Consider the following 24,959-nt stretch of genomic DNA (forward strand, 5'->3'; position numbering starts at 1 on the left):
TAAATGAATGAACTATTATACATGCAACAACATGGAGAGACACATAAAAGCATACTGTTGAACAAAAGATGTCAGATAATTCCATTATAATATATGGCTATTTATATAAATTTTAAAAACAGGCAAAACTAAATTACATTGATAAACTTGGTAAATATCAATACTAAGTGCTAACCAAAATCTGGAGCAACCAGAACTCTCATACTTTGTTGGTGGGAACCACTTGGGAAAACCTTTCAGCAGTATCTACTATATGTGAACATATAAATAATCCAATAACCAGGAATTTCACACAGGTATACACCCAACATAAATTCATACAGTATAGTCAGCAAAACACACATACAACCATCTTCTTAGTGGCATCATTTGTTTTTGGTTTTTTTTAATTAATTAATTTATTTATTTATTTTGGCTGCGTTGGGTCCTCATTGCTGCTCGCGGGCTTTCTCTAGTTGCGGTGAGTGGGGACTACTCTTCGTTGCAGTGTGCGGGCTTCTCACTGCAGTGGCTTCTCTTGTTGTGGAGCACAGGCTCTAGGTGCGAGGGCTTCAGTAGTTATGGCACATGGGCTTAGTAGTTGTGGCTCGCGGGCTGTAGAGCTCAGGCTCAGTAGTTGTGGCGCATGGGCTTAGTTGCTCTGCAGTATGTGGGATCTTCCTGGACCAGGGCTGGAACCCATATCCCCTGCATTGGCAGGTGGATTCTTAACCACTGCACCACCAGGGAAGCCCAGTGGCATCATTTGTAAAAGCCAAAAATTTGGAAACTACAGAAATGTCCATGAACAATAAAATAGATATATAAAATTGTGATATATTCACACAATGGAATATTGTACAACAATGAAAATGAACCATCTACAGCTATACTTAACAATATGAAGAGCTCTCACAAATATAACATTGAAAAAAAGAAACCAGATACCAAGGGTATGTGCTTCATGATTCCATCAAAGTGAAGTTCAAAAACAGGCAAAACTAATCCATGGAGTCAGTATAATCATTACCTTTGGTGGGAGATATTGACTCTTATGGAAGGAACTTCTGAGATGCTGGTAATTTTCTGTTTCTAAATCTGAATGCTAGGTACCTGGGTGTCTTCCGTTTATGAAAATTTATTAAGGTGTGCATTTATATGTGCACATCTCTATGTATATTTTACTTCAATATAAGTTATAAAAAGTAAGTGCTATTGTTTAGGAATGCATACTTAATAAAACTTTAAAAAGAAGAAAGAAAATAATTACCAAAATCAAGTTAATGATATTCACTGGGGAGGAAGGAGAGGCAGTAAGCCAGAAGAAGCAAAAGCCAGGGGAGCTGCTTGTGATCTAGGAGGGGCAAAGTCTCCTAGAGGTTCTATCAATGCTCTAATTTTTTACTTTAGTTGTGATTATAAGAACATTTGCTTTGTATTATTTAACTATATGGTTATGTTTTAATTATATTTCTGTATGTGTTAAATTTCATAATTAAAAATATTAAAAATTAACCAAAAACAAATAAGCCAAAAATGTGTAATAACTTGGCTAATGTTTATTAATAAAATGTTAAATGAAAAGTTTTGGTTTTTAAAGCTTATACATAAAAAAATTAAATATACCAAATTATTAACAATCTGAATGAATTATCTTTCTATATTTTTGAATTTTCTCAAAATTAGTATATATTTCTTATATATAGGTAAAACATGAATAAGACTTTTTAAAAAGTGTATGCCTCAGTTAAGAAACTTTTTAAGCATAACATCTTTTATCATTCAATTTTTCATGTTTGTCCTATCCTACAAACATTATATTTATCTTTTTTCTACTATTTTTATCTCTGTTTTTTAGGACCTATCATTCAGAAACCCTGTCTTTTTTACTTATTTTATTTTAAATAACTATTTTCTACAGGTGACTGATATACATGGAGTTGATGTTACTCCCAGACCTCTTTACCATCCAGATCCATATACTGGTACAGCAAAGCCAAATAAACTATTGACATCACAAGAAGGATCACGTACATCAGACTTTATAGCTTCCTATAGCCTTTATCAGAATACAATAAATCCTAGTACGTTAGGGCAGTTTACAAGGTAGAGTATACTATTCTATGATTCTTTTTTTATATCTTATGTATTTTCATTTAAGTTGCACATATGTAACTTAGATGTCAGTTGTCCCCAGTCTCCCAGCTCTGTTCTCTCATCCTAGTGTGCCACCTCTGTGTTCCTCTCATGTTTTAACTAGATGTAGAGCTTGCATGTCAAGTGTTCCCCTACACTTACACCAAAACATTTGTGAAAAAATATACAGATTTTACTCAAGATTTCCTGAGGAGCCAAAAGATGCGACCTAGCATCACAGCCATGTTTCTTCAGTTTTCTTCAGTTTCTTTTATGCTGCAGTTTAGGAGCTTTCCTTTTTTTCCCTCCCTATTCTTCCGTACAAATCCTTGTTCTCCTAGGGTTTGATTTCTCTCTTGTTTTATAACTTTTTTTTTGGTAAATGACATGTTTTGCATTTACATATATAGATACTTATACAATTGAAAATTTTTACTGCTTCCAATAGAGAAATGCAGTCTTTGCCATAATAAAACAGTACTCCTAAAACAATCTAAAGATTATGGGGAAATACTTTAGTGTGTAACTTTCAATCTGATAAATTAAAAGTTCCAGATGTTAACTAAGCACGAAATTTTAGGAGAAAATATGCTGCTCTAGAGTCTGCCTCCAAATTAGCATACAGAAGCCATGGGAGTTCTCCGCAAAACAAAGGATATTCCAGTAAACTGAACCCAACCTTTTGGAGGGCAGTTGGAACTATAAATAGAAAGGAAAAAAGTATGTAATATCATGGAGTAATGTTAAGTTTCTATGTTTAAAGGAAATTATTTTTGGATTCTTCAGTGTATTGATTTCCCACGAAGTATATAAATTTTATTTTAAATTGTCTTGAGAGGACATTTATCAAATTGAATAAATTGCATTTAATATGGGATTTGAAAAATGAGCAGAAACCTGGTGAAAAATGAAGGGTAGACTACTCCAGGCTGAGGCCCTGAGGTAAGAGAGCTCCATAAGTTTGAGAAACTTAAAAAAAAAGTGGGGGGAGAGAATATTGATAATGAAGATAAGACAGAGAGTCTCGGTAGGTAGGCTGTGTTTTGGATTTTTATCCTAAACATACTGTTGAGAATCCATTGAAGGTCTCTAGGCATAGGTTTGACATGTTTTATTTCTAAAATATATTTAAAATGACTTTTTACTTAAAGAACATTAAAAATCAACTCAATATTTAAAGAACTAGTTTATTTTTATCAACTTTGCTCATATGATTACAGTATATTTGATTTCTCAATCTGATAATGTTTTCATTTATACATTTAATTGCCCATAAGGACATCTAAATAAATAATGTTGTTATTCATTATTAAAGGTCAATTTTAGGAAGCAGTACAGTTTCTAAGTCAAGTACATCCACTACTGAATCAATGGTAGAAGACCTAGAAGAACCATCCTTTAAACGGGAAAGGTTGGCTAGTTTTACAGGTAATGAAAATCCAATCTTTTATTTCAGTAACAGTTCATTATTTCTTTAGCAAATATGCTCATTATTTTTTGGGTGCTTGAGGTAGCAGAACTATGGTAATCATTCCCAAATACTGGCCTGTGCAGTAGCTACATGAGAATTACCAGGGTAATGTTTATATATTTTTTAAAATTCTCAAGTGACTTTCTTGCACCACCAGTCTCAGTAATCACAGACCCTGTTTTTTTTGTTTTTAATTTTTAAAAAATATTTTTTTTATTTATTTATTTTTGGTTGCATTGAGTCTTTGTTGCTGTATGCGGGTTTTCTCTACTTGTGGCAAGCAGGAGCTACTCTTCATTGCGGTGTGTGGGCTTCTCATTTCTGTGGCTTCTCTTGTTGCAGAGCACGGGCTCTAGGTGTGCGGGCTCTAGACTGCGGGCTCAGTAGTTGTGGCACGTGGGCTTAGTTGCTCCCTGGCATGTGGGATTTTCCAGGACCAGGGCTTGAACCTGTATCCCCTACATTGGCAGGTGGATTCTTAACCACTGCACCACCAGGGAGGTCCCACAGACCCTGTTTTAAAAGAGCTCAGCTTCTAACTCAGGAGACAAATAATTGTGATACACTGTGATCAATGCCATATTAAGACATGTGCAGAATGTGATGGGAGTACTTACAAAGAAAATATTAACTACTGTGAAGTGGAAAACAAAAAATGAGAGAACGTTCATAGAGAACATTATTGACTTTTGAATTGGGTTTGTAAAGATAATTAGTAATTCGTCAGGAGAACAAAAGGAGAGGCCCATTCCAGGCAGAGGATAAAACATGAGGTAATGCAAAGGATTATGCAAGTAAAGTTAAAAGAATGAGAAAATAATGGTTGACCAAAAGTGCTGGAAGAAGTGGGTACTTCCTTGAGGGTCAGGATGTCTTTTCCTCTAAGAAGATAATGAGGATTAGTGAAAATATTAATAAGGTTGGAAAAGTGCTTGATGGACTCTTCTATTTGGTGTTAGCATATGTAACAGAATGCTTCTGACAAGTAACAGAATACCCAACTACCATTTTTTCCACATTAAAATAAGTTAAAGGTAGGTAGCTTTTGGCTTTGCTTTTGTGGCTTAATTGTGTCAGAATCTGGATTGGAAGCTCTGCTCTTCTCTTTTCGTAAGCCTTTTCTTCTTCTTTCTTGCCTCATGGTCTCATGATATGTGCCCCAGCTCTGGGTATTATATCCACATTAAAAGCAGAAAGAAGGAGAAAGGCAGTAGCACCAGTCACATCTCCCTCATTTATCAGGAAAGTAAACGTTTTCCCAGAAGGCTTCCTTTTTCCTGTATATTTCTGTTTTAATCTCATTGGCCAGAACTGTGTCACATTGACACCACTAGCTTCAAGAGAGGCTGGAAAAGCCACACATTTTATTTCTCAGCCTGTATTAATGGAAAGAGGCCAGGGAAGGGAGAAAGGCTTAGCAATGAAAACTTAAGCAATTAGCAATGTCTGTTGTAGGAAGATGCCCGTCCTCTCAGGAGGGGACAAAGAATTGAATTATTGTCATAAGCTCCCCCAGCAGTCTCTACATATATTCTTGCCACCCTCCAATTTGTTTTTCCAAACTGTATGCAGAATTGAACCTGCTCTCCTTGAATGGGACTCGAACCCAGCCAAAATTCAGATTGGGACTTGAATCGACAGGATGGGACTTGAACCCATGGAATGGGACTCAAGCCCAGCCACACCTCAGACTGGGGTCCCTGACTTAGGAGGGGACTCAGATCCACTGTCTTTTAATTGAAGCTGCTCACCTGGTGTCAGGACTTACTCAAGCTCAGGTTCTTTTTTCTCCTTGCAGAAAGAATTCAGCATGAGGCAAAGCGATAGGCAAAGAGTGAGTTTATTAGCATAGGATACTTGTGAGAGCTACAAGTGGGCAGGCAAGGGAGCACAGCCCTGAGAACAAAGAGCGTTACATTTTTATAATCAAAGAAGAAGTGGGGTGGGAAGAGAAGACCACCTTCTTCCTCAGTTTTGGGTAGACGTCAAGGCTTAAATCACTAGTTCCTCCTTTGACCCTGTATGGTCTAATGGGGACGGTCATGACGCTATTTAAATATGTATATTAGCAGAAGGGTGGTGACATATACTAATATATGGTAATTCATCTCAGGTTTTGGTATAATGTCCCCTTTCACCTACTTTCTTTCCTTTTTCACCTATATTTCTGTCTTGCAGAAATGCTACTCTTCAAGGACTACTAACTCCCTGACTTCATGTAACAAGATTCAGACCATATATCTATTGTGTTTTAACAATGACGTTTGTGGCTTGAGCGTGCCTGGTGCTTGGATGCACCTGGTCTTTCGTCAAGGTAGTGTAGATTGTTGCTAGGTTACTAGATTCTTTTCTTGAGTGGTCAATAGTTTACAACAGTCTCCCCAAACTCCCTTAAAATTCTTTCTGTCTTTAATCCCTTAGTGGGATTTCTAAGCCAACTAATTATCCTACTGTATCCCTATTAGAATGATCTTTTTAAGAACACAATCTAATCTCATTCTCCCTGCTTAAAGCCCTCCAATGGATTTGCACTCCTCTTAAGATAAAGAAGAAAATCTTTATGTAGTGATTTTCCTTGAGGTCTACCTCTATTTGTCTACATCAAAAACAAACAAACAAACAAACGTAACAAAACTTCACTTCCAGAAGCCTTGAAGAATAATATAGATGTTTATATCGTCTTGGCCTGCTGGTGAATTCTAACCACAAAGTCAAGTCTCTAAACTGAGTCACACCCAAACAATTCTACTTCTACCACCTGGTAGATTAGTATTTCTCAGTCTTGATTGCACATTAACATAATCTGGTATATCTTTTATTTTTCATTTTTGTTTCTGGCTGCGTTGGGTCTTCGTTCCTGCACGTGGGCTTTCTCTAGTTGTGGCGTGCCGGGCTATTCTTTGTTGCAGTGCGCGAGCTTCTCATTGCTGTGGCTTCTCTTGTCGCGGAGCACGCGCATGGCACCTAGTCATGGTAGTCGTGGCACGCGAGCTCAGTAGTTGTGGCTTGCAGGCTGTAGAGTGCAGGCTCAATAGTTGTGGTGCACGGGCTTAGTTGCTCCACGGCATGTGGGATCTTCCTGGACCAGGGCTCGAACTCGTGTCCCCTGCATTGGCAGGCGGATGCTTTTTTTTTTTAAACATCTTTATTCGGGTATAATTGCTTTACAGTGTTGTGTTAGTTTCTGCAGTGTAACAAAGTGAATCAGCTATATGAGTACGTATATCCCCATATCACCTCCTTCTTGAGTCTCCCTCCCACCCTCCTTATCCCACCCCTCTAGGTGGTCGCAAAGCACCGAGTTGATCTCCCTGTTCCATGCAGCTGCTTCCCACTAGCTATCTATTTTACATTTGGTAGTGTATGTATGTCAGTGCTACTGTCTTACTTCGTCCCAGCTTACCCTTCCCCCTCCCCGTGTCCTCAAGTCCATTCTCTACGTCTGTGTCTTTATTCCTGCCCTGGCAAGCGGATTCTTAACTACTGCGCCACCAGGGAAGTCCCCTATTAGGTTCTATCTACTGTAAGATCATTCATTTTTATAATTAGCATATCTGTGCCATAATGCTACTTTAAGGTATATGTAACTAAATCATAGATGAAGATCTGGTGTTCTTAAAGAAAGAAAGTTTAGAGTATCAAGAACCAAAATTTAGGGGCTTCCCTGGTGGCACAGTGGTTGAGAGTCCACATGCCAGTGCAGGGGACACGGGTTCGTGCCCCAGTTCGGGAAGATCCCACACGCCGCGGAGCAGCTGGGCCCGTGAGCCATGGCCACTGAGCCTGTGCGTCCGGAGCCTGTGCTCCGTAACGGGAGAGGCCACAACAGTGAGAGACCTGCGTACCACAAAAAAAAAAAAAAGAACCAAAATTTCTAGTCTCAAAACTGCCAGTATTCCTTTGTGACCTTAAACTTCTCACTTAGCCTCTCTGTTTCTCATTTTCTTCACTGATAAAAGGAACAGTTTGAACTAGATATATCTTCAGTTGTGTCCATATGGGTAATTCATTTACTTTTTCACTTACCTTATATCTACCTTAGCTAGATTTGCTTATATAAATCATCTCTCCCTCATATTTTACTTTATTTTTATTATTTATTTATTTATTTTTTTGCGGTACGCGGGCCTCTCACCGCCGTGGCCTCTCCCGTTGAGGAGAACAGGCTCTGGACGCGTAGGCTCAGCAGCCATGGCTCATGGGCCCAGCTGCTCCTTAGCATGTGGGATCCTCCCGGACCGGGGCACGAACCCGTGTCCCCTGCATCGGCAGGCGGACTCTCAACCACTGCGCCACCAGGGGAGCCCTCTCCCTCATATTTTAAATTTATTGCATAAATAATAAAAATTAAAGAGCATCTTTTAAAAGAAGAATCATCCAATACTATAAAGGATTAGCAATTAAAAATTTTGTTTCCTCAGCTTCTCCATATGCATAAGTATTTTAATTGTTATAACCATAGCATGGGTTTTGTCCTGGATTATTCTGTCACTTTACATTTTATCACAAACATTTTCATATGTTTTTAATGTCATATTTAATTACTAGTTAATATTCATAGATGAGTATACTATTATTTATTTAGCCATTCCAAATGTTGATGATTGGTTTGTGAAATTAGTAGCTTGTATTTTTTTTAGGTTATAAGGAGAGTGTTTTTCTCAGGCTTTGGGCCTTTTTAAGGAGACTGAGCCTTAATCTCTGGAAAGTGTATACCCTTAAGTCTTGTTTTCCTAAAGCTTTTCAAGCTTTACCCATGTCAAAGCCTCATGTATCCCTGCTTCACATGCTGTTTTTAACAGAAAACGTTGAACTCTGACCTATATACTGTGTCATGGCTCTTTATTACCCATACAACCAAGTCCAAACTCTCTAGCCCTGACACTCCATCCTCAGTGAAATTTTTCAAGAATCTTGGACTTCTGACAAGACTACAGGCTTGAGGCTAACCCTTTTCAGTGTATGTTTTGCATGGATATTGAGCCTCTTTTTCTCCTATATTTAACCACAACTTTCACTGGAGAGTCTTTTTAGCTCTTGGTGAAGATGATTAGAGGTGAGCTGTAATCTAAATCAAAAGTCAACCAGTAAGAAGGACAAACAGAATAAAAGGCTGTTGTAGATATAGACTAGAAATTAGCTTCAGGGCTCAGAGAAGGGTTGCATATTATCTGGGAAATACACTTGCCCATATGTCTCTTGAGTTGTATCAATAGTTGTTCACCCCAATCTCCCTGTTAATATTATAGGATAGATGTAATGGGATGCCCTTGTAGTCATGACTACACATTTGAGATTGGAGTAGGCTTGATGTATCAGCAACAGAGATGGTTTATGAGCCATAGGATCCAGTTTGGCTTCAGAGGGATTAAATAGACTACATCTCACAACATGGCCTATTCCTGGACCATGTAATGCCACCTGCAATGTATGACTCGTCATGGTATTTTGATGAAATGAAAATTAAAAATAACAATTAGTAAATGATTTTTATTAAGTCATGTATTTTAGATTTACAAGTTATTAGGGCAACACCTGGAAAAATTGTAACAAAAGAAGACCTGGAGAAGACTATAGAGATAATACTCACAGAGACAGAAACGATGAACTTTTTTAACCTACCAACAGTCATGGTTTCTGTAGGATCTGAAGAAGCTGAGAAAGTAAGGTATGTTATTGTTCAGTTGTTTACATTGCTTTTGTAATTTAAATGCTAAATCAGAGGCTCTTATCCTTGTTTCTGTCTTTGGGGATTTCTGGATAAACACTGGTGGTATATGTGCCTGGTGAAATCGTATATAAAGTTACATATGTGCCTCATGAAATTACATGTAAAGTGTTTATGCTGTATGTTTTTCCTAGAAGAGGAACCCATAGCTTTACCATATTCTTTAAAAAGTAGGTGAGCTACTAAGTTAAATAATAAAAGAAATAAAGGAGGCTTCTAAGTCTCAGTATAGGTTTTAATGATTTTTTCTTTTATGCATATATGAATTATTTTCAAGTTAAAAAGAAATGACTGTCATTTTTTATATTTAAAACTTAAAAGGGAAAATATGTTATGGGGAAATGACTGAATTTACTATTGAGAGTAGATTTTCCATTTCTCTTTATTAATGAATATAAATGGATCATTAGTTTTTGCCTCATGTTATTTTGAAACTCTCCTGTTAGGCACATACACATTAAGGATTGTTATGTCTTTTTGGATACTTGACCCCTTTATCATTATGTAATGCCCCTCTTTATCTCTGATAATTTTCATTGCTCTGAAGTCTGCTCTGTCTGAAATTAATACAGCTACATAAATAGATTATTAATATAATTGTTCAGATTAGTTTTCTTCAAGTATAATATGAATATGATTTATAGTACTAAAAAATTCATCACTAAAATAATTTTTATGGTATTATTTTTATTCAAATATAAAATCTTGTAAAATTGTTTAGACTATATAATATAGTACAATTAGATCTCAAATAGCATACTTTTTTTGTTTTAACATCTTTACTGGAGTATAATTGCTTTACAATGGTGTATTAGTTTCTGCTTTATAACTCAAACAGCGTACTTTTAAAGCTCATGGGACATAAGGGAAAGCTCCCAGGACCAGAAAAAGGAAAGGAAAAGAATAACAATGGGATAGATAAGTGATCTGAAATCATAGAGGGAGAGATGCTAGAAGCAAATGTTAATATTAGCACATGGATTTAGAGTCCACCAGTAAGTCTTGGATCCCCCACAAATTGAGACAGCTGAAGGAGAGATTCTTATATTAAACCAAGACCCTTACAAGGATCTCAGTTATCTCATAAGCAAATACAAATTTTCTCTGGAGGAAAGCATATCCCATTTAGACTCTTAAGATTCATTCAGTTTGAGTTTAGTAAAAATACACCAAACCAATAAAGAAACAAGTCATTATGAATGAGAATTTTAAAAATAACAATTCCTAGATCTAAATCCTGAGGACTATGGGTAATGATATTATCAAATATAAAGTATAAAATATATGTGAAATATTTAAATAAAAGATAGAGTTAAAACATCATTAACACTAAGAAACTATCAAAATGATTACTTATAAGACAAAAAATTTAAAAAGAATTTTAAAATAAAGTATGTTTATAATTGTTAAAATTAAAAAGTAAATATTGATTTAATCTTTGATATTAAATATTGATTTAATCTTTGATATTAAATAGATATTGATAATAGACTAGAGGTCTAACATACACCTAATCAGTTCCGAAAGGGCAGAATAGAAAGAATGGACGAGAGTTACTATTCAAGGAGAGTAAGTAATTCCCCAAACTATTGAAAAACACCATTCCACAGAAATAGGAATAAATAAAAAGAAATCCACACACACACAAATGGGACGCATTGTACTCATACTCCAAAATACCAAATATTAAAAGAAGATTTTAAAAACAGAAGGAAAAATATAAAGAACACATCATCTACAGAGAAACACACCAATAGCATTATTAGGGATAAAGAGTGTGGTTTCATAATGATAGGAAGGTATAATAATTCTAAACTTGAAACTCCTAATAAAATAACCTCTTAATATATAAAGCAAAAACTGGAAACTTGATAAGTATCTTATTAAAGTAGGAGGTATGAATATGCCTCTCTTAATTATTGATAAGTCAATCAGATAAAATTAGTATAGTTATAGAAAATTTGAACCAAAAACATAATTTAATGGTCATATATAGAACTCTGAATTTAACAATTAGATGATACACACTCTTTTCAATCACACATGGAACAATTACAAAAATCATCCATGTACAAGACCATGAAGCAAGGTTTCAAAAATTTCAAAGAAGTAGTGTCAGACAAACTAAATTCTCTGACCACAGTGGAATGAAGTTAAAAATTAATTACATAAATCTCAACTAAAACATAGATGCATATTCACATATGCTTTTGGAAGTTAAAAAGCACATTTTGAAAATTCCTCATGAACCAAAGAAGAAATCATAACGGAAATCAAAGAAATACTCAGAACAAAACAATTATGAAAATAATACTGCAGGATGACACAAAAGTAGTACTTTGAGGGAAATTTATAGCTTTATGTCTATAATCAAAATTCATAAAACCTATGTGGAGATAGTGCTAGGATATTATTGGTGGGGACCGAAAGTTGTAGGGATGTCGGGGGATATAGTGTAAAAGAGTCCTTTGGAGGTAGTTTAATGTGGTCTTTCCCTAAGAAGTGTCTTGAATTTTCACTTCATTTTTTGGTGCAATCCACATTAAAGAAGGTAATTTTAAGAAAAAGCATAATATCAATATAAAAAGATATGTGTGGTAAAAATTAATTTTTATTAATAAGTTGAGTATATATTACTTTTTATAGCCGGAGAAACAAGAACTATGAGACTCTTTGTCGAAATAGATTAGGCAATGACTTATATGTAGAAAGGATGATGCAGACTATTAATGGAGCACCAAAGAATAAACACGTTCAATGTGACAAAATCATGAAGGAAGACAAAGGTAATTTATGTTTTATTCTGCTTGCTAAATTACCATATTTTAATATATATTCTTTGAGTCTGTCGATTAACAAATCAATACTACAGTATATAAGGCAAAAATATAAATGATTTGGCCAAATCACAACAATAGCTGGGTGCTGTGATCTACAGCTTTCAGAATTTGACAATTAAGTTACAAGCAATAAATAGAAATTTAGAAGATTTGAATAATATAATTATCTTGATTTTTATACAAACTATATCATAGAACTGTATTCTTCAAACATTTATGAAACATTTATAGAAACTGATTGTTTACTGTAACAAAGCATATCGACCATAACTAATAAAATTTAAAACATGCCAAGCACTATTTTAGGCTTTTCACATACAGGCATACCTGAGAGATATTGCAGGTTCGGTTCCAGACCACTCCAGTTAAGTGAATATCGCAATAAAGCTAGTCACATGAATTTTTAAAATGTCCCAGTGCATATAATATACTATAGTCTATTACGTGTACAATAGCATTATATCTAAAAAACCAATGTATATGCTTTAATTTAAAATACTTTATTGCTAAAAAATGCTAACCATCATAGAGCCTTCAGTGAGTCATAATGTTTTTGTTGTAGAGCATCTTGCCTTGATGTTGATGGCTGCTGACTGATCAGGGTGGTGGTTGCTGAAGATTGGGGTGGCTGCAGAATTTTTTAAAAATAAGACAACAATGAAGTTTGCTACATTGATTGACTCTTCCTTTCATGAATGATTTCTCTGTAGCATGTAATGCTGTTTGATAGCATTTTACCCATAGTAGAACTTCTTTCAAAATTGGACTCAGTCCTCTCAAACCCTGCCACTGCCTTGTCAACTAAGTTTATGTAATATTCTAAATCCTTTGATGTCATTTCAACAATCTTCACAGCATCTTCACCAAGAGTAAATTCCATCTCAAGAAACCACTTTCTTTGCTCATCCATAAGAAGCAGATTGCAGCAATTCATTCAGGCTCTACTTCTTTTTTTTTTTTTTTTTTTTTTTTTTCGGTACACGGGCCTCTCACTGTTGTGGCCTCTCCTGTTGCAGAGCACAGGCTCCGGACGCGCAGGCCCAGCGGCCATGGCTCACGGGCCCAGCCGCTCCGCGGCATGTGGGATCTTCCCGGACCGGGGCACGAACCCATGTCCCCTGCATCGGCAGGCGGACTCTCAACCACTGCGCCACCAGGGAAGCCCCAGGCTCTACTTCTAATCCTAGTTCTCTTGCTATTTCTACCACATCTGTAGTTACTTCTACTAAAGTCTTGAACCCCTTAAAGTCATCCATGAGGGTTGGAATCAACTTCTTCCTAACTCCTGTTAATGTTTATATTTTGACCTCTTCCTATGAATCACAGATGTTCTTAATGGCATCTAGAATGATGAGTCATTCCTAGAAGGTTTTCAATTTATTTTGCCCAGATCCATCACAGGAATCACTATCTATGACAGCTATAGCCTTCAAAAATGTATTTCTTAAATAATAAGACTTGAAAGTTAAAATGACTCCTTGATCCATGGGCTGCAGAATGGATGTTGTGTTAGTAGGCATGAAAACAACATGAATCTCATAGTACATTTCCATCAGAGCTCTTGGGTGACCAGGTGCATTGTCAATGAGCAGTTATATTTTGAAAAGAATGTTTTTTTCCTGAGTAGTAGATCTCAACAATAGATTTATCATAATTATTAAGGACTCTAGGATTTTCAGAATGGTAAATGAGCATTGGCTTCAACCCAAAGTCATCAGCTGCATTAGCTCCTAACTGACAAGCGAGTCAGCCTGTCCTTTAAATCTTTGAAGTCAGGCATTGACTTCTCCTCTCTAGCTGTAACAATCCTGGGTGTTGTCTTCTTCCAATACAAGGCTGTTTCATCTATATTGAAAATCTGTTGTTTAGCATAGCCACCCTTATTAATGATCTTAAGTAGGTCTTCTGGTTAACTTGCTATAGCTTCTACATCAGCTCATGCTGCTTCACCTTGCACTATTATGTTATGGAGATGGCTTCTTTCCTTAAACATCATGAGCTCTGCTAGCTTCAGACATTTCTTCTGCAGCTTCCTCACCTCTCTCAGCCTTCATAGAATTAAAGGGAGTTAGGGCCTTCTTCTGGATTAGGCTTTGGCTTAAGGGAATGTTGTGGCTGGTTTTCATCTTCTACCCAGACCACTAAAACTTCCTCCTATCAGCAATAAGTCTGTTTTGCTTTCTTATCATTCATGTGTTCACTAGAGTAGCACTTTTAATTTCCTTCAAGAACTTTTCCTTTTCATTCACAATTTGGCTGTTTGGTGCAAGAGGCCTAGCTTTGGGTCTCTCAGCTTTCAACATGCCTTCCTCACGGAGCTTAATCATTTCTAGTTTTTGATTTAGAGTGAGATGTGTTATTCTTTCTTTCTCTTGAACACTTAGAGACCATTATAAGGTTATTAATTGGCCTAATTTCAATATTGTCATTTCTGAGGAGGTGGGGAGGCTTGAGGAGAAGGAGAGAGATGGGGGATGAGTCAGTCAGTGGAGCAGTTGGAACACAAACTACATTTATAGAATAAGTTCACTGTCTTATATTGACATGGTTCGTGTTACCCCCAAACAATTACAATACTAACATCAAAGATCACTGATCACACCTCACCATAACAAATATAATAATGAAAAAGTTTAAGTACTGCAAGAATTATCAAAATGTGACATAGAGACATGAGGTGAGCAAATGCTGTTGGAAAAATGGCACCGACAGACTTGTTCAATGCAGGGTTGCCACAAATCTTCAATTTGGAAAAAATGCAATACCTGCAAAGTGCAGTAAATGAGGTAGACCTGTATATTAACTGATTTAATTCTCACAGCAACCCTATGAGGTAGGAGCTCTTACTAGTCCTCATTTTTTTTTGGGGGGCGCACCCCCAGGCTTGCGGGATCTTAGTTCCCCAACCAGGGATTGAACCTGGGCCATGGCAGTGAAAGTACCAAGTCCTAACCACTGGACCACCAGGGAACTCCCTATTCCTCATTTTATAGAAGAAGAAACAGGCAAAGAGATGTTAGCTAATTTGCCCAAGGTCACTCAGTTACTATGGTGGACAACGATACTCCCAGACGCTCTGGTTCTTGAACCTGTTCTCTTAACTACTATACTTACTATCTTTCAATGTTTATAAATTAACAACTCTGAGAACACTGCATTGCCAAACTTCTGAATGCTGTGGCCAAAAGGGTAATTAGAAGAAAGGTTATAATCTTAATGGCCTTTGTTACTCAGCAAAACCATAAGCTAATTCTTTAAAAAGATTAAAATAGACAAACTTCTAAGCAGGTGCTAAATCAAGAAAAGAGAAACTTACAATTAGTAGGAAAGCTTTGTGGCATCTTTACTTGCTCTTGTCCCACTCCCCTCCCCAGTAGAGTGGTAGTCTTAAAGATAGAAGCCTGCCTTCTCAGTGTGAGACCCTGGCCCTTGGTTCCAGAGGGAACAGAACAGACCGTATTCTCAAAGAATTTGGTTTGTATGTTTTAACCTGTCTAGGGGCTACCTGGAGGATTGACCTAAGGCATTTGTGGGTTTTTTTGCCTAACCCAGAACTCTCTCAGGTGATAAGCATAATGCATTCTTCAAAAAACTGTAAGGCAGATGAACAACTCACTGCTACCTAAGGCAAAATAATGCAGCTGAGTCAAACAAGAGACACACTGAAAGCCTGGAAGAAAAAACTGGGAGAGACTTCCTTTGGGAAATTAAGGTATTGAAAAAGGCTTGCATATACAGAGGAATTCAGAAAGTCATGCACATGCCTAGGGCAGGATGCATGCTCAGAAAAGACCTGAAAAGATCCTAAACTTTCACTTCTGGCTGATCTCTAGGCTCAGTACAAGTAGGAAGTGAAAGCTGTGGTATAGTTTTAAGCAGCCTGTCTAAGCATTGAAGGAATTCCCCAACATGGAGCCCATCTGCAAAGACTGGGAGGGTTTTTTTCCCTTTTTTTTTTTTTCTTTTTTTCCTTTCTTTCTTTCCTTTTTTTCTTCTGAGTGGGAAGAAACCCAGGTGTTCAAGGAAATCTCTGTCAGGACACTAACTGACCAAAAGCTAAAAAACAAACACTTATGAGATGATACGTGACAAAGAATACAGACTTTACAAAAATAGTTTAGCAAAATCACTTAGCAAACAAACAGCTACCACTCACAGCAAACTATGATATCAAATCCTGAGGAAGAGAGTGATTTCCAGAATTACCACATAATTATATTCAAAGTGTTCAATTGTCAAAAAAAAACTGCAAAGGATACAGAGGAACAAGAAGGTATGGCTCTTTCAAAGGAGAAATGAACAGAAACTCTCCCTGAGGAAGTATAGACATTAAACTTACTAGGCAAAGGTTTTAGATCAATTGTATTAAAAAAAAAAAAGAAGAAAAAAAAAAGCTAAAGGAAGCTATGGACAAAGAGATAAAATAAACCAGGAGAACAGTGTGTGAACAAATAAAAAATATCAATAAAGATAGAAATTATAAAAAGGAAAAAAAACATAAATTCTGGAGTTAAAAGTACAATAACTGAAATGGAAAAACTCCCTAGAGTTTTCAGTAGCACATCTGAGCAGGCAAAAGAAAGAATCACCAGTTTTTAATAATAGGTCAATTGAAATAATCCAGTCTGAGAAGCAGAAAGAAAAAATAATGAAGTAAAATGAACAGAGCCTAAAGGACCTGTGGGACTCCATCAAGTCACCAACATACATATAATGGAAATTTCAGAAAGAGAGGGGAAGAAAGAGATAAAGGGGCATAAAGAAAAGTTGAAGAAGTAGTGGCCTAAATATTCCCAAAGTCCCAGCTAAAAGACATAAATCTGCACCTCCGAGAAGCTTAATGAACTCCAAGAAAGATAAAAATAAAGAGATCCACACTGAGACATATTATAATCAAACAGTTGAAATACAAAGAGAAAATCTTGAAAGCAGCAGGAGAAAAGTAACTCATCATTTACAAAGGATCATCAATCAGATTACACTCAATTTTCAGCAGAAACCATGGAGGCTGGAAGCCAGTGGGATGACATACTTAAAGCACCAAAAGAAAAAACTGTCAACCAGGAATTCTATATTCTTCAAATAGTCCTCATGAAGGAGAAATCTAATTAAATAATTAAAACTGAATATATCCTCATGAAGGAGAAATTAAGATGTTCCTAGATAACTAAAAGCTAAGAGAATTCAGCACTAGTAGAACTGCCTTACAAGAAATGCTAACAGGAGTCCCTTCAGGCAGAAATGAAAGGATATTAGACAGTAACTCAAAGACATATGAAGAAATAAAGAAGACTGGTAAAGGTAACTACATAAGTCAATACAAAAGCCAATATTGTAATGTTGGTTTGTAACTCCTATTTTTTTTGCAATATGACTTAAAATAAATGCATTGAACAATAATTCTAAATCTATGCTAATGGGCATACAAAGCATAAAGATGTAATTTGTGACAACATCAACTTAAAGTGGATGGGATTTAGCTGTATAGGAGCAGTTTTTGTATATAACTGAAGTAAGGTAGTATTACTTCAAAATAGATTGTTAAAAGTTTATTAATTTTAATTCCCAAGGCAGTCACCAAGAAATCACTTAAAAATTACAGAAAAAAATTTAGAGAGGAATAAAAATGATGCACTATAAAAAAGATCAATTAAACATTAAAGAAGATGGTCAGGGAGGATTTGAAGAACAAGAAAATTTGAGACATAAAGAAGACAGATTAAAAATGGCAGAAGCCCTTCCTAAACAGTAATTACTTTAAATAAATGGATTAAACACTCCAATTAAAGAGCAAATGTTGGTAGGGTGGATTAAACAAAGATAACAAACATCAAAAAAACTGGAAGAAAAAAACCCATGATCCATCTATATGTTGTCTAACAAGAGACTCACTATTTTTTCCAGTTTTATTGAGAAATAATTGACATACATCAATGTATAAGTACAGCATGATGGTTTGATTTACCTATATTGTGAAAAGATTACCACAATAGGTTTAATTAACAACCATCATCTCATATAGATAAAATAAAAAGAAAAGTTGCAGAATATAAGATGAGCACACAAAATTCAGTTGTATTTCTATATATTACCTATGAACAATCCAAAAAGGAAATTAAGAAAGTAATTGTGTTTATAATAGCATCCTAAATAATAAAATACCTAGGAATAATTTTAACCAAGGAGATGAAAGACTTGTACACTGACACCTATAAAACATTGCTGAAAAAAATTAAAGGAGACCTAAGTAAATGGGAAATACATTCTGTGTGTATGGGTTGAAAGACTTAATGTTATTAAGATGTGAATACCACCCAAAATAATCCCAAAGAATTTTTTGCAACAATAGAAAAAAAGTCATCCTAAAATTTATATGGAATATCAAAGGATCCCCAAGTAGCCAAAACAATCTTGAAAAAGAACAAAGTTAGAGAGCTCATACTTCCTGATTTGAAAACTTGCTATAAAATTATAGTGATCAAAATGGTTGGTACTAGCATAAAGATAGATATAATACCCCACAGAATGGAAAATAAGTACTCAAATATATGTATACAAATGTTCATGGCAGCAATTTTTACCATAGTCAAAAAGTAGAAACAACTGAAATGTCCATCAATGGATGAATGGATAAACAAAATGTGTAAATACATGCAATGAAATATAATCCAATCACAAAAAGGAATCAAGTACATTCTCTGAGCAACTTCCCCTCTTCTACCCTGGAAGATGTCAGAAATTTCTTCTCTGGAGAGGACAAAATAGAGGCTCTTTAGCTGGGGAACACCAGGCATAGATCAAGACATGGGTACTTAAACAAACAAAACAAAACAAACAAACAAAAAACAAGCATACTGAATGCTACACACAGAGACTCCTCTGAAATCCTCTCCTCCGTCATGGACGGCTTGTAGAACATAGGTAGCAAGACTCTTAACCATCCATTATCTGGATGTACCACAGTTAATTTATCCATTTACCTACTGCAGGGCATCTTGATTGTTTCAAGTTTGGGCAATTATCAGTAAAGCTGCTATAAATATCTGTATGCAGGTTTTTGTGTAGACATAAGTTTTTAACTCCTTTTGGTAAATATCAAGGAGCGCTATTGCTGGATTGTATGGCAACAGTATTTTTATTTTTGTAAGAAATAGCCATACTGTCTTGAAAGTGGCTGTACCATTTTGCATTCCCAGAAGCAATGATGAAGAGTTTCTGTGGTTCCATGTCCTCACCAGCATTTTGTGTTGTCAGTGTTCCAGATTTTGACCATTCTAATAGGTGAGTAGTGGCAACTCTTTTTTTTTTTTTTGCAACTCATTTTTGTTTGTTTGTTTTTTGGTTTTCTGGCTGCATTGTCCGGCTTGAGGGATCCTAGTTCCCCAACCAGGGATGGAACCCAGGCCCCAGCAGTGAAAGCACCTAGTCCCAACCATTGAACCACCAGGGAATTCTCCTCATTTTTGCTTTAATTTGTACTTCCATGATGACATATGATGTGGAGCATATTTTTGTATACTTACTTGCCATCTGTATGTCTTCTTTGATGAGGTGTCTGTTAAGCTTTTGGCCCATTTTAAAATTTGGTTTTTTGTTTTCTTATTGTTAAGGATCAAAAGATATTTGTATATTTTGGACAATAGTCCTTTTTCAGATGTATCTTTAGCAAATGTTTCCTTCCAATATGTGGCTTGTCTTGTTATTCTTTTGACATTTCTTTTTACAGAGCAGACATTTTTAATTTTAATGAAGTCCAGCTTATCTATTACTGTTTAATGGATTGTGCTTTTGCTGTTTCTAAAAAAGTCATTGCCATACCCAAGGTCATCTAAATTTTCTCCTGTTCTTATTCTAGGAGTTTTCTAGTTTTGCTTTTACTTTTAAGTCTATAATGAGTTTTTAGTTAATTTTTCTGAAGGATGTAAGATCTGTGTATAGATTTCTTTTTTTGCATTTGGATGTCCAGTTGTTCCAGCACCATTTGTTGAAAAGACTATCTTTGCTCCATTTGTTTTTTTCCATTCCTTTTACAGAGATCAATTGATTATATTAATGTGGGTTTATTTCTGAGCACTCTATTGTGTTCCATTCACATTGTCCATTGTCTTGATTACTATAGCACTGTAGTAAGTCTTCAAGTTGAGTAGTGTCAGTCCTCTGACTTTGTTCTTTGTCTTCAATATTGTGCTGGCTCTTCTGGGTCTTTTGCCCCTTCACATAAACTTTAGAATCAGTCTGCTGATATGCACAAAATAACTTGTTGGGATTTTGATTGGGATTGCGTTGAATCTATAGATCAACTTGGGAAGAACAGACATCATGACAATGCTGAGTCTTCCTATTAATAAACATGGAATATTTCTCCATTTATTTCATTCTTTGATTTTGTTCATCAGAGTTTAGTAGTTTTCCTCATAATAGATTTTGTACATATTTTGTTAGATTTATTACTATTCCATTTTTGGGGTGCTAATGTAAATCATATTGTTTTAAATTTCAAATTCCTTTGTTCATTGTTGGTGTACAGGATAGAGATTGACTTTTGTGTATTATTAACCTTGTACCCTGCAACCTTGCTGTAATCACTTACTAGTTCAGTAGTTTTTGTTAATTCTTTCAGATTTTCTATATAGATGATTATGTCATCCGAGAACAAAAACAGCTTTATTTCTTCCTTTCCAATCTGTATTTCTTTTATTTCCTTTTTCTTATCTTACTGCATTCGCTTGGACTTCCAGTAGGATGTTGAAAAGGAGTGATGAAAGGGGACATCCTTGCCTTGGTCCTGATCTTAGTGGAAAATCTAGTTTCTAGAAGAAAACCATTAAGTATGTTAGCTGTAGGTTTTTATAGATATTCTTTGTCAAGTTAAGTTCCTCCTCTATTCCTAAATTACTGAGAGTTTTTATCATGAACGAGTGTTGGATTTTGTCAAGTGCTTTTTTCTGAATCTGTTGATATGATCAAGTAATTTTTCTTCTTTGGTCTGTTGATGTGATGGATTACATCAATCAATTTTCCAATGTTGAACTAGGCTTTGTATACCTGGGATAAACTCCACTTAATTGTGGTGTATAATTCTCTTTATATACAGCTGGATTTGATTGCTAATATTTCGTAGAGGATTTTTGCATCTGTGTTCATGAGAGTTATTGGTCTGCCATTTTTCTTTCTTATGGTGTTTTTGTCTGTTTTTGGTATTAGAGTAATGCTGGCCTCAAAGTATGAGTTAAGAAGTATTCCCTCTGTTTCTATCCTCTGAAAGATATTGCAGGGAATTGGTGTAATTTTCTCCTTAAATTATTGGTAGAACTCAGTGGATCTATCTGGGCCTGGTGCTTTCAGTTTTGGAAGATTATTAATTATTGATTCAATTTCCTTAATTGATATTGTCTATTTCTTCTTGCGTGAGTTTTGGCAGATTGTGTCTTTCAAGGAATCGGACAATTTCATCAAGGTTATCAAATCTATTGGAATAGAGTTGTTCATAGTATTCCTTTGTTATCTTTTTTGAAAAATAAATTTATTTATTTATTTATTTATGGCTGCATTGGGTCTTTGTTGCTGCGTGCAGGCTCCCTCTAGTTGTGGTGAGCGGAGGCTGCTCTTCGTTGCGTTGCGCAGTCTTCTCATTGTGGTGGCTTCTCTTGTTGCGGAGCACGGGCTCTAGATCTGCAGGCTTCAGTAGTTGTGGCTTGTGGGCTAAGAGCGCAGGCTCAGTAGTTTTGGCGCACGGGCTTAGTTGCTCCGCGGCATGTGCGATCTTCCTGGACAAGGGAACGAACCCATGTCCACTGCATTGGCAGGCGGATTCTTAACCACTGTGCCATCAGGGAAGCCCTGCTCTAATTCTTTTTTATTTTATTATTTTTCATTGAGATATAATTGACATATAACATTAGTTTCAGGTGTACAACATATCAATTAGATGTTTGTATATATTGTGAAATGGATCATGATCATGGTCATAAGTCTAGTTAACATTCATCACTGTACATAGAAAAGTTTTTTCTTGTGATGAGTACTTTTAAGATCTACTCTCTTAGCAACATCCAAATATACAATACAGTATTATTAACTATAGTCACCACTCTGTACATTACACCCCCATGCCTTATTTATTTTATAGAGGGAAGTTTGTACTTTTTAACCCCCTTCACCCATTTCACCCACCCCTCACTCCCTTGCCTCTGGCAATTACCAGTCTGTTCTCTGTGTCCGTGCTCTCTCTCTCTCTCTCTCTCTCTCTTTCTTTTTTAGATTCCACATATAAGTGAGATCATAAGGTATTTATCTTTTTCTGTCTGGCATATTTCATGTAGTATAATAATCTTAAGATCCATCCATGTTGTTGCAGATGGCAAGATTTCATTTTTTCATAGCTATATATTATTACATTATGTATATATAACACATTTTCTTTACCCATTCATCCCTCAAGGAGCACCTAGGTTGCTTCCATATTTTGGCTATTGTACTCATTTTGCTATGAACATGGGGGTGCATATATCTTTTCAAGTTAGTGTTTTGCTTTTCTTCGTATAAATACCTAGAAGTGGAATTGCTGGATGATATGGTAGTTCTATTTTTAATTTTTTGAGGAACCTCCATACTGCTTTTCTTAGTGCTTACACCAATTTACATTCTCACCCATGGTGCACAAGTGTTCCCTTTTCTCCACATCCTTGCCAACACTTATTTTTCTTTTTTTGATAATAACCATTTTAACAGGCATGAGATGATACCTCATTGGGTTTTGATTTGCATTTCCCAGGTGGTTAGTGAGGTTGAGCACCTTTCACGTACCTGTTGGCTATCTGCATGTCATCTTTGAAAAAAGTCTATTCAGGTCCTCTACCCATTTCTAAAATTAGGTTGTTTGTTTTTAATGTTGAATTATATGAGTTTTGTGTATATTTTAGATATTAACCCTTTATAAGATATATTGCTTGAAAATATCTTCTCCCATTCAGTAAGAGGCCTTTTCATTTTGTTGATAGTTCCTTTTGCTGTGCAAAACTTTTTAGTTTGATATACTAGTCCCATTTGTTTATTTTTGCTTTTGTTTCCTTTGCCTGAGGAGACATATCCAAAGAAGAATTACTAAGACCAGTGTCAAAGAGCATACTTCCTGTGTTTTCCTCTAAGAGTTTTATGATTTCAGGTCTTACATTCAAGTCTTTAATCCATTTTGAGTTAATTTTTATGTATGGTGTAAAATAGTGATCTAGTTTCATTCTTTTGCCTGTGGTTGTCCAGTTTTGTTTTGTTTTTTTGCGGTACGCGGGCCTCTCACTGTTGTGGCCTCTCCCGTTGCGGAGCACAGGCTCTGGATGCGCAGGCTCAGCGGCCGTGGCTCACAGGCCCAGCTGCTCCGCGGCATGGGGAATCTTCCCAGACCGGGGCACAAACTCGTGTCCCCTGCACTGGCAGGCGGACTCTCAACCACTGCGCCATCAGGGAAGCCCGGTTGTCCAGTTTTTACACCACCATTTACTGAAGAGACATTTCTTTCCCCATTGTATATTCTTGGCTCTTTTGTTACAAATTAATTGACAATATATATGTGGGTTTATTTCTGAGCTCTCAATTTTTTTCCATTGATCTATGTGTCTGTTTTTATGTCAATAGCATACTGTTTTAATTACTATACTTTGTAATATAGTTTCTTTTTCTTTTTCTTTTTGGCTGTGTTGGGTCTTCATTGCTGCACGTGGGCTTTCTCTAGTTGCAGTGAGCAGGGACTACTGTTTGTTGTGGTGCACAGGCTTCTCGTTGTGGTGGCTCCTCTTGTTGTGGAGCACTGGCTCTAGGTGTGTGGGCTTCAGTAATTGTGGCATATGGGCTCAGTAGTTGTGGCATGTGGGCTCAGTAGTTGTGGCTCACGGGCTTAGTTGCTCAATGGCATGTGGGGTCTTCCTGGACCAGGGATCAAACCCATGTCCCCTGCATTGGCAGGTGGATTCTTAACCACTGAGCCACCAGGGAAGTCCTGTAATATAGTTTCAAATCAGAGAGTGTGATGCCTCCAACTTTGTTCCTTGTTACACAAGATTGCTCCGGCTATTTGGTTTTTCTTGTGGTTCCATACAAATTTTAGGACAGTTTGTTCTATTTCTTTGAAAAATGTCATTGGAATTTCAATGGAGATTGAATTGAATCTGTGGAGTGCCTTGGGAAGTATGGACATTTAACAATACTGATTCGTCTAATTCACGAGCATGAAATATCCATTTATGGATACTTATTTGTGTCTTCCATTTATTTGTGTCTTCCCATTTATTTGTGTCTTTTTCCATTACTTTCATTAATGTCTTGTGGTTTTCAATATAGAGGTCTTTCACCTTCTTGGTTAAATTTATTCCTAGGTGGTGTTTTTTTGGGGTGGGGGGATGCATTTGTGAATAAGATTTTTTTTCTTTATTTCTCTTTGTGATAGCTTGTTATTGGTGTATAGAAATGCAGCATATTTTTGTGTATTGATTTTGTATCCTGTAATTTACTGAATTACTTTATTTGTTCTAACAATTTTTTGATGGAGTTTTTAGGCTTTTCTGTATATAATATGTCATCTGCAAAGAGTGACAGTTTTACTTTCTTCTTTCCAATTTGGATACCTATTTCTTTTTCTTGCCTATTTTCTCCATCTAGGACTTCCAATATTACGTTGGATAAAAGTGGAAATTGTGGGCATCCTTGTCTTGTTCCTGATCTTAGAGGAAATGCTTTCAGCTTTTTATTGTTGAGTATGATGTTAGATGTGGGCTTGTCATATATGGCCTTTAATATGTTGAAGTCTGTTCCC

At 36.1% G+C, this 24,959-nt stretch overlaps 1 protein-coding gene and 1 non-coding gene across 2 annotated transcripts in view; one reads left to right on the plus strand and one right to left on the minus strand.

Moving 5' to 3' along the window:
* The window catches only part of WDR78 (WD repeat domain 78), a 117,619-nt gene that overhangs the window by 22,158 nt on the left and 70,502 nt on the right, over positions 1-24,959 (plus strand). Inside the window, 4 exon segments of the mRNA XM_029228003.1 lie at positions 1,901-2,085; positions 3,431-3,543; positions 9,098-9,254; positions 11,961-12,100. Of these exon segments, the coding sequence (XP_029083836.1) occupies positions 1,901-2,085; positions 3,431-3,543; positions 9,098-9,254; positions 11,961-12,100 (595 nt within the window).
* TRNAE-UUC lies at positions 15,053-15,124 on the minus strand. The gene has a single exon. It is a non-coding gene; the product is annotated as a tRNA-Glu (tRNA).

Source organism: Monodon monoceros, unplaced genomic scaffold, assembly GCF_005190385.1.
Source record: "Monodon monoceros isolate NGI ecotype Baffin Bay Population unplaced genomic scaffold, NGI_Narwhal_1 Super_Scaffold_18, whole genome shotgun sequence".
NCBI lineage: Eukaryota > Metazoa > Chordata > Mammalia > Artiodactyla > Monodontidae > Monodon > Monodon monoceros.